Consider the following 14,497-nt stretch of genomic DNA (forward strand, 5'->3'; position numbering starts at 1 on the left):
AGGGCATGTTATGAGCAACACCCAGATACAAAGGCACATATTATCGTGTTCCATTTTCCCTACCATTTACTTTCCCATCTTTTTGGAGCAAACCTGCAAGTCTGCTGATCCCTTCCGTTCCTTCCAATCCCACTGGTATTGGCCTGATTTACATCTGCGAGGCCGATGGAGGGCCACATTTTTGCGAGTCACCCTCAACCACAGTGCCAATCAACCTAGCTTGTTCATTGCAATATCGTGCCATGGAAGTATCTTTATCGGGCAAACCACGGGGATGATGTGTCGTCCAGTGTATCTTGACAGAGCCTGTTTTGGCATTCTCCTTTCTCGTGTCTTTACTGGTTCAACTGATGCGGCTTTTTTTGAAGGTTTTATTGGGCAGCTTCTTCAGCACTGTGGGCGGTGGCCGGAACCAAAATCTGTCCTAATTATGGATAATGCATCATTCCACCGCTCAGCCAGGATAAAGCAGATGTGCTTCGATGCTGGTGTGAAGCTACTATAGTTGCCACCTTACTCGCCTGATTTGAACCTAATAGAGGAATTCTTTGCTGAGTTGAAGGCTTACGTTAAGAAGAACTGGTCATTATATGAGGAAGGCCCTAGCTAGGGTTTCGGTATTTTCCTTCAACGGTGCGTTGATTCTGTCGGCGCAAAAAAGGCGAGTGCCAAAGGCCACTTTCGAAATGCTGGCATATCAATTGAGCAATGTGGTTTTGAATAGAATATTTGCAAATAACATGCTTAATACGCTCCGTCGAGTGGGATACAAATTCGTCATAGTAGCGCTCATGAGAGCAGCCTGGATGACAAAAAGAAAGTAAATAAAATCGCCAAATATTCGTATCAGCAAAGTCTTAGCAAAACCGCCTCACGCATTTCATGCCTGGTTATATGTATGACAAAATTGCCTACTTCTTTCCTCTCATGGAGAGCTGCTTGGCCGGCTCGGGAGGGCTGAGAATCCATTTCAGAACATCAAAGGCCACCTCCTTATCGTAGTTGTCCTCGCCGAGCTTGTATATAGCCCTCAGCGTCAAGGTGAGCGTTGGGTACGTTTCCGATGGGTTGCAGCTCGCTTGGATTATGCGTACTTTCCCATGGACGAATGTCACGACCGTGGCCTTGGGGGTCCTGTCAATATTCGCACAATTCCATGGATACGAATAATGGGAAGGAAGTGCAAAGGAGAGAAAGGGTGAACATACCATTAAGAAACCTTCCTTGTATATCAGCTTGGCCATATACCGGTTCTCTTCAGGAAGCCACACCATCTCGTTCATCTGGCGGCAGAAGATCGAAGTGACTGCGAGTAGCTCACTTTTCAGAAGATAATCTCTGTGATTTTCTTGCTGTTTTGTGTCGAATGCGCTCGAATGATCCCGAATCATGCAGCTCCAGTGGTTATGATGAAGATGGAAGATTTGGACCCCCTTAATGGCGGGGTAGGAATTGATCATGATGCCAACGCCCAGCCATCTAAAGAGTGGGCCATGGAATCTGATAAAACGTCAGAGGGTGAACAAAAATAAATAAAGGATATATCATCTTACTCTTCAGACTGCGTAAAGGGAACTTCGTCTAGAACCTGGTGGGCAGCGGTCTTCATGAAGCCAGAGAAACCCCAGTCGCTTGGGAGGCCCCGAGATTTCTCTGGCGCGGTAACTCTCTCACACTTATGGATGGCCTTTAGGAGATCCGAGGATATTGGAAAAACTGCCTTATCGCTAGTGGTGTCCCTACAACGCACCTTGAGGTCCACCGTCTTTTGTAGCCACCCAAACTGAAACGAGCCTGGCGAGTAGGAGAGGTAAAGCCGAAAAAGGTCCGCCATGAGCCAGCCAACTTTCTCCGGGGAATCGAATGAATTCCTTTCTGATTGCATAACGGGCTACCATTGAGAATTTCTGCTGCTCTGCTGGTCTGATGGGAAGGTGTTGTTTGTTGGTGTGTTGATGATGATGTTGGTGTGGGAGCATCCAGCACATAACCCGCCACCAATGGGAAGAATGAATAAGTAAGTACGTACCAGTCTGCCCCCTCACCTGCTGCCTGTCGCCCAAGTCTTCTTCCTCCTTGTCATCGTCCTTCCACTTGATATCTATCTTGTCCTAGGTTCAGTTGCTTCTTGAAGCCCATCCCTGCTGTTTCGTGGCTATATATTCCCCGTCCTCTCCACATAAACTTATATACTGTAAGTTGAAAGTTAAATTAACCTCCGACACGTCCCCACCCTCCGAAGTTCCGCGCGGACATGGCAGCTCCTCGTCGCAAGGCCGCTGAAGGCCTCGACAAAATCCTATCCAACAAAAATGAATAGCATGCAGCGATAAAAAAGTATGGCCTTCAACAGCGTACCCTCGAACAACTGTGCATGGAAGGTAGCTGCTCCCAACCCTAGGTTAACTACATGCTTCTAATGTCGGGAGCGCCAAACAGGGCGTTTCTCCGCATCAACGGTTCCAAAAGAAGCATTCCTGACCATCCGATGCATTTGGCCCAAAAAGAAAAGACCCAACGACGCCTCGACGTATATTGCCAATCTAGAGTATTTCTTCGACGAAGACCATTAGCACGATGCCACAAAACTTATAAACAGAAACATCCTTGGATTTGACAGGCTTAAGACCTTGTATCGCATTATATGTGCTCCAAAAGAACTCCGCAAGTGTACCCCTCCTGAATATTTTGGCACGCTTGCAGATGGGCTTGGCCCCTTCTCACTGCTTGTTAATGTGTACAACCAACTCTGGGATAGACCAATTCAGGCCTCGATTGACGAATGTCCATTGGCCGGGGCTCCCGAAAAAATAGGATTCTATGACGCTATGCGCCCCTCAGCACGTGCAGACCCTACAAGTCCAACCCGCCAGGGCTTTCTCTCAGAGGAGCTTGACATAGAGGATATTGAGATGACAGACATCGGATATCAGTCGACAGTCTCTTCTCCTCCTCGTACTCCTCCCGCTGCACCTTCAGTGACAGAACCAGCAGAGGAGGAACCTCCTCGTCGAACACCAACCGAGACTCTTGTTGCGGATTTTATGGTTACACTTCTCGGGGGCTTAGCAAGCCTAGTGCAGGCCCTCAACCCCAGGCCCCTCTGCATCGCAAACGCCTTTGAGACGACCTATAGATTTGGCCCTGTCCGTAATACTTCTCGGCAACAACATGACGTTCAATTCCGAGCTCGTATTGATGGGAGCATCCCATTCGGTTTATCTCTAGTCGGGATGCCACGTGAAGCCGCGATATTCGAAGCAAAACGCGCTGCGCGTAGGGACTGGGGGGAGAGTATTCCTGTTTTGGCCCAGCAGTCAATGGAGCATGCCGCCTACATCTGGAAACGCCATGAAGATGACCTGACGGTAATAAGGGCCCTTACCTTTGCATGTTCCTATATTTCTGGTCATGGAATGTCTTACTGACAAGAGTTCTACTACAGTGGAAGAAAAAAGTCAAAACCTACCATACCTTCATGGTAGCTCAAGACCACTTGCATTTCCACATTAGCATCGGGACATATGACAATACATATCTCGAATACATTTTTGGGCCAGGTACCCAGCCAGTGCTTCCAGCGCAAGGCAAAATCCCTTTTCTTGAGATCCAGGAATTCGGGCCATTTGACGTTCCCGACCAGGAAGAGCTTGGCGAATTTCTGAATGTCATGCTTTCCTTCATACTCTGGCAACTTGAACGAACAGACGCCGGAACCACATTTAAAAAAGCGCTCAGCTAAAGCTCTTTTGCATTACTGAACGTCGTTTTGCCTGTCTTATATCCCAAAGAATCATTTGCCTCAGATGGCGTATGACTACAGTCCTGAGCCTAATCTTGCTTTTTAGGGCCCTTTAATCTCAATTTAACTCGAGCTCTCGACCATGGATGGCATATGATGATATAGCAATATGGCCGATTTTCATGGCGAAAAGAAGTTTATCACGTAATTGGCGGAATTTCGAGAGCGCCCGAACTTACTTTATTGTCCGTAACAAAGGAGGAGAACCCATCACGGCAGACTAGCTCAAAAGAAATACAGTACCTAGCGGTATCCTCATTTGCTATATCCAGAAAACCATGGATGCTCAGGAATGCATGCCCATGGTTTAACATTGTGTTGAGCACAGTGATATGAAAACGATTCAATTCAACGGCTTCTCTTCCGGCAATAACACATCTGACACTTCTATAGAAAAATAGTAATTACCACATCAGTGCACCTCCTGCCATGCATTACCATATCTCTCCAAAGCGCAGAAATCTCAATGTATTCCAACTAGGGTAATGTATGACCAGCCATGCTTAGTTTATTCACTGTCGTCAATTGATAACCTCGAGCTATCAATTGGTTATAAATCCCAGAAAAGTTGATTCGATGGAAGGAAAATAGTGTTATTCCGAATTTGTCGAGATGTTCAGACATCTCCGCGACCGTTTTGTCTTGTGGACAAAAGAATGTTTGACGTTGGTCAAATGGTGAGCCGGTGGATTTCCAGAAAAAGGAAGGGAAATGGTCTGCTAAGTTAAGCCATTTTTCGGCCCAACAGGTTAATTGCCGTACTAGTTAAAAGATGTAAATTCGAGTGTATGACCCACCACGCCACGCCAGGAAGCCTCGAGCTGCTGGCTGGTTATAGACCCCATATTTCCTTTCTTCATGTCAGCTTCATTGAAAACAGAAATCCAATTGAAAAGAGAAGAAAAGTGCTAGAGTATGGCAGTAAGTGGAAGGAAACGATTGAACCAGTGTTGTTTAATAGGAAAACCGGATCAATACTTGAGCAGGTCAGAGATGCGATCGAATGATGGGATCTGAAAGATATCCTCCACGCCACAGCATAACACAGAGGTATGCTTGGTTATAAGACCCAAGAACGCGAATATAAGGCGTCGCATCTGTTACTCTAAAAATGACATTAGTATAGCTCAAAACACCTCAAGAGTATGTGCATTGGGTCTGTGGGGCTTAGCGAAGCAATAAAAATTAAGTAGACTTTTAGGGTAACAGCATATGATCGGATATAGAAGCTAACGCTTATAGAAATAAACGCGGGTAAGATATGTTCGGAAGTCCTTGTTTGTCCACCACGCCACCCTGAGCGACCTTGAGCCGTCAGTTGGTTATTATGGTCAAAATGGATTGGAAGGCAGCCGAAGAGAAGGAGACAAGGAGCCTGGTACTGTAGGGTTGTCAGCATCTTTCCAAGGTCTTTTTGATTATATCAATTGGAAAAGAAACCAGGTATTTGAAGCTCGTGAACCGCATAAAGCGTTTGACTCAAGTCAAGAGCGATCGAAGGAAACCAGTGCGCTATCCCACGCCACATCAGCCGCCATTGCCGCTGATTGGTTATAGATTGCGGGCGCTATGTTGAGGAGTCACTGTATTTTAATAAATATTAGCATGAGATCAAGACGGCTGTAGGAGTTAGGAGATGAGTTTCACTCAATGTTTGTTGTAGATATGCGGTAAGGATACGCGCGCCGAGTAGCCCTGTGGTACGAATGAGTAGGAATAACGGCCTTTTTCAGAAAAAGGACAAGAATAAAAGCGAAAGGAACGGTGACTATGACCAAAACTGACGAGGCAAGACAAAAGATGTAGCACAGGATACATAAGGGCCTAAGCAAACACCACAGGAAGGATTGCAGACAAAAGCCAGACAAGACACTGGGAGGCACATTTATCAAAACACGCATAAAATGGTGACACGCATTGAAAGCAGGACAGGCAGGCAGCAGGCGCCAGAACACAGCAGTAGCGGGGAGTAGGGGCGTATAAGCCGATAATCATTGCTGGATATCCTTTTCCTTCTCTCTCTTTCTCCCCCCCTTTTTTTCCATTTTCTTTTTCTTTTTCTTTTTCTTTTTCTTTTCCCTTTTTTTTTTTTTTTTTTTTTTTTTTTTTGGGTTAATTGCATTTTCTTTTTAATTTAATTTAATTCTTTTTTTTTTTCCTTTCTTTTTTCTTTTTTTTTTTTTCCCATTCAAATCACTCAACGAGGTGTTTTCATAAGCCTGCTCGTCGCTTCATATCGTCTCAGGGGGGCTCAATAATCAAACACTTTTTAAAACCAACATATAATTTTTTTTATTTTCTGTTATACCCTTTTTCTTTTTTCCTTATTTTCTTTTTGTCTTTTTAATGTTTGTTTGTTTATTTTGGTGGGTTCGTTTGTTCCATCAGGATACCGATCGAAGGGGCAATCCACGATTTCTGAAAGAGAATTGGCGGCATTTTAGTTAGACTGGATCGAAAATCAGCTTGAATACCAAAAAGGAAGACAGAGTCAGACTGCCACCTACTGATCACGGCTTGGCTGCCATTGATTGGAGGAACTGTAGGTGTTAGAAAGCATAATCGCTAGGGTTAAGGCTCCAAGTAGTTACCATTCGCGTCGAAGACGCATCACTGAATGCACGTATGCTGCAACTTGATGCAAAAACAATAAATCAGAATTGGGATAAACGGCTGCTAAAGAAGTTAGCAGCCAGGAATAAATGGCGTCAAGAGCCGATCCAAACCTGGTGTTGACGGCGTGCAGAGCAAGATAATCGGCGGATGTGATGTTGAAAAATTGTCGAGTTCAATTCTGAGAAAGGATTTGCTGAAAGGTTTGAACTACGATTCAGGCGTTAAATATTAATTCTAAGGATGAGAAAGTATTTGGGTACAAACCTAAAGTTTTCCAGATTTTATGAAATATATACTCGAGAACGGTTTCAAAATTGGGTGAATGACGCGATAGACTCCATCTATGAGCCAACGGAGAAACTGGGGAAAATAGTGGCCTGCCGAGCGGGGAAGATCGCGAAAAGGAAAGGAAAATTCTAGGAAATGGAATTGTCAGCAATCACCGACAGGCAGGAGGAGCGGGCACACTTACAGTGAGTTAGTTGACTTGCGCGTCGACTAATCAATTAAATCGTAGAATATCGACCAGCTGTTAGGCTGGAAAGATTTGCAAGCGTAAAGTAATGTGGGGTGAGAGAGCAAAAGAAATTCCAAGAGCAAATACGCGGTAATTCGACGACCGCGTCGAGACCATGTTGTGAAGTTCACAACAAACGATTAAAACGTCAACACGACATCATCGTATGAATTTAGCAAGAACGAGATGGAGTCGTTCAAGATGCTCTTAAGCTGTTAGGCAAAGGAGAAAGATTCAATGCGAGAGGGTCACATACTGTAAAACAAGAATATTGCATTGAGCGTCCAGGCATTGATCCTAAAGAAAAGTAGTTCCGAGAGCTTAGTCGTAAGAGACTGAACCAAAGGAGAACAAACGGCAGGAAAGGAAACAAACATTGGCTTCGTAGGGTCGAGGAAACGTAGTGGCAGAGCACCAAACGAAATGTTGCCCCCTCTCTGCTTTTGTCCTTTGCAGAGGGGTGAAGAACGAGCGTGTCATAACGACAAGGTAGAAATTGATGGTTTAAAGACAAGGGCAGCAGATTAAGAGCTTATGCTCCGACTTTTTGAGAAAAGAAAGACGGCAATAGTAAGACCCTGACATTAAAGCCGTCGAAGAGCCATTAATGGAAACGATGGGAGGATAGAGGAATGGAATTCAACTTCTGTTGAAGAACTGTAGATACGAGAAAGAAATTAGAAGCAAAGAGGGGGCTATGAGAAAGAATTTATACCCTCAAGTTCGCGCTAGTGAGATAAACATGGCAACCAGATCAGCCCAAACAGGCGAGTTCCGTAGTGCATTGATTGGTGTAATAAGCCTCGTAAGATCAAACGAGAGCTACTCAGGAATTACAGTGTGCATACACAAGTAGACTTAGCAAACGACATGATCTTCATACTCATTTGTCAACTGGATGTGTGCCCTGGGAAAACTCCGCAAAGCATGTGTCTGATCTCGGTTGCGCTGATACCATCCCATACAGGTCCATCGGACGGGGAATCCAAAACATATATGCCAGGACAGCATCAGGCAAGTCCTTTTTTGAAGAGTTATACACCATGGAATGAAATCCATCCTGGCAGCCATAGGAAACCGAAAAATTTGTACTTTTGAAGATATTTGATCCCTCTTCAAAATATGTAAATCAGAATAAATGCACATGAGGTGTTGGCTCTTAACTGCAACATTATAGGGTATCAAAAGGGCATTAAAGCCTGCCACCTAGCTTGTCCCTGAAATCGCCTCGCTGTTTGTATTTATTCGCTAGCAAGGTCGCTCAATCCCGGTAGTTTTCTGTTGTTTAAGCATCGAGGTTGGCATTACTGAAAAGGGAGGTTCAAATAAGCTTTCATATTAGTCAGCACCCGCCGCCAGACCCGTCATTGGCCCGCTTGTTCGTTGGTCAATCCAGCCCCTGAATACTACGATTACAGAAAAGTACATATTTGGGGTGGGTCTCTCAATTCACTCACTTTATAACCTTAGATAATTATTGTTCTTTTACATCGAGGTGCATGAGTAAGTAGCGTATCTTCAACTAGCTTCCAAGTCAGTGCCTTATATCAGCCGCATGCCGATGAAGTCCTACCTCGAGCTTGAGATCAACGCTACCCGCTGCTATCGCCGCAAAATATGTTTTACCAATCGCGAATTTAGGGCGTTATAAGAATAGTATGTCAGCTTCAAAGGCTATAAGGAAAAATATAGCGAGAATTTAAGGAATTCAAAGGAACTAACATGAGATGACAAAGTATGATCATTTACTCAAACATTAAGGTTCATTAGGATACATTATGGCTAAAAAGCCTTGCAGGTCCCAAAGCTGCGGGGGCTGGCAGCATTGGCGGAGAATGGTAAGCCGAAGAATGGGAACCCCAAGGGATTAAAGTTGTGGGAGCCAAAGGCAAAGACAAATCATCAACATAACGTTAAACCGGAAGAGACCCGGAGGATATTTTCTTTTTTTTTTTTTTTTTTTTTAGTTTCTTTTTAAGCATAAGTGCCAGAACCAGTGTGTGCGCAACCCCAGGTCAAACATTCTCAGGAATAACCGCAAACCAGAAGGCAATTCAAGGAAGGGAACATCTAGGCTCTGGTCCCATTAATGGTTTCTCCTAGCCACTCACGAGCAACTCGACCAATCCGCAAGGCATTCTCCTTTGCTAAAGCACATGAAATCTCGGCCTGCTTTGCAGCCTGAATGGCAGTTATCATTGCTTTTTCCGCATCATTGGAGTTGTTGACTGCCTCGATAAGAAAACTACCAAGCTAATGACGATTTTAGCAGGTCCTCAACATCGTCATTTGCAATAGATGTACTCACTTTGACAAGTCTTTCCTTGTTTCTTGTGTCTGGCTCAGTGCGAGCTGAATCGAGTACTTCCATAGCCAGCCCACTAACTTCTCGAGTGTCTACAAATGCAGGTGCCACCGGTGTAAAGGAATTATTGGCAGAAACAGGGACATCGCGATTCTGCAACTCATGGGACGCTTGAACCTCACGATCGGTGCCAAATATTGCCTGATAATACCGAACTGGGCTCCTCGCGATGGACCGTCTTCCGTGAAGTGAGGCCTTAGACTTTCGTGAGAGTCGTTCTCTTTGACCGGACGGAGTAGGAGCTGGATTTTCTTTGATAGGCTCTGCTTTATGTTTGGTAAAAAGGCCACGGAAGTTTGACAACACTCCTTTCGTTCCAGAGACTTTCTGTTTGGTCGAATCTTGAGATGCGTGATTAAGTGCATGGAGGTGCGAGTGACGACCCTGAGAAGCTCCATCCCTACACCTGATACCTTGAGTATGATCAGTATCCTGTGCAGTGACAGGCATTGGTGTCATCCGAACAGCTCTTAACTTTGATTGGTATGCTTCCTCGTCTAAGTGTGGGCGGCCGAACTTATCAGGGAAGCGATTGGGAGCTTCGTGAGGGCGCGATATTCGAGGGGATTCTCGCCTCACGACATGGGAATGCTTTCGGAGTTCTAATCGCTCCGGAGTTCGCTTAATTTTAGACGGTGAGAATTCATTCTTTTTTATATGCTGAGGGCTATCTTTGCGTGCGTTATCTCCCTTGGGCGGCCCATTCTGCGGTATTTCGTGTTTTTGAGGTGACTTTGCGCTACATGGAAAGTTGTTCTGCACATATTTTTGGTTTTTACATTCCTCTCTAACGGTAAAGGAGGAAGACTTTGACAGGACCTTGTTAAAGAACGGGTTATTCGAAGTCTTTACCACTGGTGAAGAACCAACGTCCATTGTCACCAGCTTTTTGGACCCCTGATCATTTCCGGGAGGCGAAGGAGAATGAACACTGAGGTCGGCGCTTTTCACTGTGGGAATCCTCGTCAAAGCCGCATCTTTCGGCGGGGAGTCCGGTGTTGAGACATTGCCCAACGAAGACCTTGCACGTGGGTTACCGTCACGTTTCATTCCAAAACCACCGAACAAACTGTCGGTAGACATCCTAAGTTCACGTCGATTCTCTAACCGCCAGAGACGCTGAGCTGAGTTTCTCTTGTTCTCACTTGGCTGTGTATTGTCGTCACCCATTATAACTTTCTCGGCCTCTGGAGAGATTCGCAATTGTGGGCCTCCAGACGGAGATGCATGAGATAGCTGTTTAACTCTAACACCCTCCTCCGTAATGTATTCGGTGTCAACCTTAGCCCCAGGGTCGGACTCTTCAGTATCGCTTGCAAGTCCAAGCTCCACAGAGGTATCATGCCCGGTAGATTTAACCATCTCTGGTTGGGTTGATTTTCCCGCGGCGGGGACAATACTCTTCTCAAGCTTCCCAAACGTAGTCGAGGCTTTACGGGCAGGGATAATTGGCGCTTGCTCGCTTCTGTGACTGCGAAGGAAACGGCTTGGAAGGGGAATCGAGCTGCGAGGGGTTGGAGAAAGTAGTGGGGACATTGGTCTGCTCTCTACACCAGAAGGGAACGTCGGACTTGATGGCGATACCGCCGGCGAAACGCGAGGAATTTTGGATGCGGAACTCTTCCTTCCAGATGAAGGCAAATCTTCAGCTATGGAACCTCTGCCCGAAAATATTTCACGCTTTTCGCCCTTTGAAGAGCTGCAGGAGTCAGTCATACCACCCCGGCGCTGGGAGTCAAATGTGTAGGAGAAGTTTCGATTCACAGGTGTTGTAGGGGAGCTACCAGGAAAATCTGAAGCTCTAGATCTGGACCTGAAGGGGTTAAAAGCAGAAGCCTTTGATATATTAACGGTGCCTGGTTCAGGAGTCGTGGACACTGGCTGACGTGGAGAAGACGCGTCCGTGGTGATAGATACTTCATTATCCATGGATGTAGAATCCTGTGGAGGAATGGGTACGGTTCCGAAAGAGCCAGCAAGCCTATTCGCCGCGTCATTAAACATTCTAACGCCACGCTCAACATTTTCGGGTGCCATTGGAGCCATTGGTGTCAATTGACTTCTACTGATTTCGCTGTCTAAAGACTCGGTTGCCTTGGTAGGCGCTAATATCGGCCAATCTTCTTTTACCCCAGGCATTCCTGGCGGGGACCAACACAGAGGGCGTTCTTCCGCGTCAATAAGGCTGCGGGAGGTGACTGGAGAAAGATTGGGTTCCGAATTTGCACCGGGAGTCTGAGGAAGAGGTTTCTCGGATGGAAGGGCTTTATCCACCCAAGGACTTGGAAGAGGAGGTATATCCTAGTAGCTGTTAGCTCATCCAGCAGCTTGTATAGAAACTAGGGTGACTCGCCAAACTTACTTTGTATGGGTCACGAAGGTTTATAGCTCCTGAAGAGAATGAACGCGGAGTTGAATGAGCAATCGAAATAAGATGGTACTTATCCTGCAAAAATAATTAGGGAAAAACTTCGCGTCATTATGCTCAGGGGATCCGGATTTACGTACCCCTAACTCGCTTGTTGAACCACGTCGTTTATCAGCACCCTTTTTGAGGGCAACTGATGATTTCCTAGAGCGCAAAACTTCAACACTTTTCACGGTTTTCACAGCTGCTGCGGCCCAACTCCTGGCTCGAGAGCGGGCGGAGGGGCGAGCTGGAGGTGTAGGGGTCTCTGGAAATGGTGGCGGCACCTGTGGGACTCTTTTTGGAGGGCGCAAACAAGGAGAAAATGTTGGAGTCATAAATCTGTAAGTTGGGACAAAGGATAGGGAAATATCATCGACGCGTTGATTAGTCGCACTGTCAGAGCGAGCATTGGCACTGGCTCTATCAGGCAAAGGACTGTCTGCGCCGAGCCTAGAAGTAGCTGTGGCCATGACTGCAGCTGGCAAGTGATTATAGGATGAGGTAGAGTTCCAAAACTCACCATTGGATATTAAGTTCCAACGGTCAGAATTATTAGATCATGATGTTTGTAGGCTGATATTGTGAAGGTAAATATGTGTAGGTGCAAATGCGCGAGAGACCACGTGAGGGTCCTAAAAGGGATAGTGTGATATAAGAACATCAGAATCAAATGTACAATATCCTTGTTAAAAGTAACAAGGACATTGGTCAGACTTGACCATGGTGGTAAGCTGAATTAGAAGAAGGGTACTTCTACCATATCCTTTGTATTGTTGTTGCAATGAAATGTGATGAGAAATAGCAAGAATCATGTAGCAGCATGCATTTTATCAGCTTGCATGATTCTTAGAGAGCTTTCTGCTCTCCAAACTCAATGATCCTCGCCCTAAGGCGTGAAATCGGATCAACATCCACGCCCATTGATCCAAACTCCCATTTCACAGTCTGGTGCGCGGTACCCATCTAAAAGCTGTGGGCCCATGACAGCAAACCTCAACAGTTCAGAAGGGGAGGAAAAAGGGAAAAAAGGAGTTATACTTATCCCAACAAGAGCATTGGGACAAGAGAGGCTTTTCCCGAAGCAAAGGCGAGTGTGTTTTCAACTCAAATATAGATTCAAAATCTCAAGGACATCCTGTGAGCTCGTCGAAGATTCGCCGGACGGGCTATAACTGTTAATAAAAATAAACGGATCTCTTGAAGCACCAGACATGATGTTAAGCATCTGACTTGAGGCCAAGGAGAGCTCAGCAGTTCAAGTTACAGGGGCATGGAATGGCGAACCTGATACTAGATATCGGGAGAACCTTACGGTATATTAGGCTGGGCCACAATTTGAAGCGGAACCCAGCCAAGTATTGTAGAGTACATGGAGAAACACTGGTATGAACTCCAAGAGCAGCAAAGAGCGAAGGCAACGCCCGCAAAGCAAGTTAGAGCCTCTGACTATTCTAGACACATTCCTGAAGTTGTTAGCCCAATGATACCGCTGCGTGAGATTTCGAGAACGACCGCAGATTATTCCTGCTTGTATAGAAAGTAAGCTAGTGCTCATATCATATGGAAAGGGAACAACACCAAGCTAAAACCAGGAGGTTGTTCCGAATCATCAATGTCTCTTCAACCGACCTCTGGGCTCTTTCTTTTAGAAGAGATCGTTACACGATCTGGACTTGAACCATGTTTTTGCGTGGTCGGACCTCCAGTTGTGTCATGCCATTCGGTCACCTCCCATTCGATCTGCACCGATCTGTCTGGTGAAGCCCCGAAACCCCGACGATGTTTACCAATACGGCCCAAACGGCTTCCTTGAATCATTTCCTCAAACCAAGGAATGCCATAAATGGCCCCCGCTCGACGGGTTACTGAGATTTGAGGCTCCCTGAACCGAAGCTGAAGAGGATCCGTAGGCGGAGAAGCGGATGTAGAAGAGCTAGTGTTAGCAATCTCTTCATTCGTAGGATCCCTTGGGAGAAGGTCCAAATCCTCAAGAATATCCTGATCCTCACTTGAAAGACTCCCGACAGTGACAGACATGTAGTCGGCCTCCTCTGGTGGATCTTCGGTCCAGAAAGTCAACGGAGTGCCGCAGAAGCCACAGAAGACACGTCTGCTGTGTGGGGCGGTCTCTGGGATGAAAACGCGGCGAATAGCAGCATGGGTTTCGTCAGGGAAGTAGGATCTTGTAAAAGACTGATACCACAGCAAGGGAACGCGGAGCCAAGCTGTTAGCGGTGCCCCTTGGGTCCGCCCTGTCGAGAATCGAAATTGCAGGGTCAGCAAACGATGAGACATTACGGCTAAGGACTGTCCAATTGCCTCGGGACATACTGTGCTCGCTACTTGTATCAAAGTAAACTTCGGCTTGCTCCGCAGAATCCGGAGGTACAATTATGGCATATTGATTTCTTCCACATGAACAACCGCCTCTCAGTGGTCTTTCACGACTCATGCTGCGCCGAAAATCAAAACCGAAGTGAAAAACGCTAGGGAGCGAATCAATTCATATATCATACAAGGTCGAAAAAAAAAATACAGCAATTCTGGCAACCGTGAGGGATTTACAGAAGAAGAAGAAGAAGAAGAAGAAGAGAAGAGAATTAAGTGCCCTTGGTTCAGGCTATGAGAGATTGGGACGAAAGGTTTCGGGCTTTGACGTCAACAAGCTTCTGGGTTGTCTTGGCAAGAATCAAGCCGAAACAGACAATCCGGGGAGGGAGCACAGATAATAATACGGTTCAACTAGCTGGGCGACGAAGAACGCTCGATGGCTTCAACTCAACTTTT

At 46.0% G+C, this 14,497-nt stretch overlaps 5 protein-coding genes across 5 annotated transcripts; 2 read left to right on the top strand and 3 right to left on the bottom strand.

Annotated features, from left to right (window-relative positions):
- Positions 1 to 7: 7 nt before the first annotated feature.
- On the bottom strand, positions 8 to 1,940 carry CIMG_03126 (uncharacterized protein). Its single transcript, XM_001243684.2, has 4 exons — positions 1,751 to 1,940; positions 1,554 to 1,687; positions 1,209 to 1,500; positions 8 to 1,124 (listed from the first exon to the last, which is right to left on the bottom strand). The coding sequence occupies exons 1-4, from the start codon at positions 1,883 to 1,885 to the stop codon at positions 912 to 914; spliced, it is 774 nt and encodes a 257-aa protein (XP_001243685.2). The 5' UTR covers positions 1,886 to 1,940; the 3' UTR covers positions 8 to 911.
- Positions 1,941 to 2,419: 479 nt separating this feature from the next.
- CIMG_03127 (uncharacterized protein) lies at positions 2,420 to 4,254 on the top strand (the record flags this gene model as incomplete). The annotated part of the gene is made up of 3 exons (XM_001243685.2): positions 2,420 to 2,530; positions 2,574 to 3,368; positions 3,446 to 4,254. 3 exons carry the CDS (start codon positions 2,420 to 2,422, stop codon positions 3,740 to 3,742), a joined length of 1,203 nt encoding a protein of 400 aa, XP_001243686.2. The 3' UTR covers positions 3,743 to 4,254.
- Positions 4,255 to 4,808: 554 nt separating this feature from the next.
- Positions 4,809 to 5,359, top strand: CIMG_03128 (uncharacterized protein; the record flags this gene model as incomplete). Its single annotated transcript, XM_001243686.2, has 3 exons — positions 4,809 to 4,852; positions 4,924 to 4,945; positions 5,075 to 5,359. 3 exons carry the CDS (start codon positions 4,809 to 4,811, stop codon positions 5,357 to 5,359), a joined length of 351 nt encoding a protein of 116 aa, XP_001243687.2.
- Positions 5,360 to 9,005: 3,646 nt separating this feature from the next.
- Positions 9,006 to 12,560, bottom strand: CIMG_03130 (uncharacterized protein; the record flags this gene model as incomplete). The annotated part of the gene is made up of 4 exons (XM_001243688.2): positions 11,809 to 12,560; positions 11,663 to 11,746; positions 9,244 to 11,601; positions 9,006 to 9,188 (listed from the first exon to the last, which is right to left on the bottom strand). The coding sequence occupies exons 1-4, from the start codon at positions 12,043 to 12,045 to the stop codon at positions 9,006 to 9,008; spliced, it is 2,862 nt and encodes a 953-aa protein (XP_001243689.2). The 5' UTR covers positions 12,046 to 12,560.
- Positions 12,561 to 12,726: 166 nt separating this feature from the next.
- Positions 12,727 to 14,263, bottom strand: CIMG_03131 (uncharacterized protein). Its single transcript, XM_001243689.2, has 5 exons — positions 14,042 to 14,263; positions 13,340 to 13,962; positions 13,223 to 13,234; positions 12,995 to 13,161; positions 12,727 to 12,906 (listed from the first exon to the last, which is right to left on the bottom strand). Exons 1-3 carry the CDS (start codon positions 14,160 to 14,162, stop codon positions 13,229 to 13,231), a joined length of 750 nt encoding a protein of 249 aa, XP_001243690.1. The 5' UTR covers positions 14,163 to 14,263; the 3' UTR covers positions 12,727 to 12,906; positions 12,995 to 13,161; positions 13,223 to 13,228.
- Between the last annotated feature and the right edge of the window lie 234 nt (positions 14,264 to 14,497).

The sequence above is a fragment of the Coccidioides immitis genome (assembly GCF_000149335.2).
Source record: "Coccidioides immitis RS genomic scaffold supercont3.6, whole genome shotgun sequence".
NCBI lineage: Eukaryota > Fungi > Ascomycota > Eurotiomycetes > Onygenales > Onygenaceae > Coccidioides > Coccidioides immitis.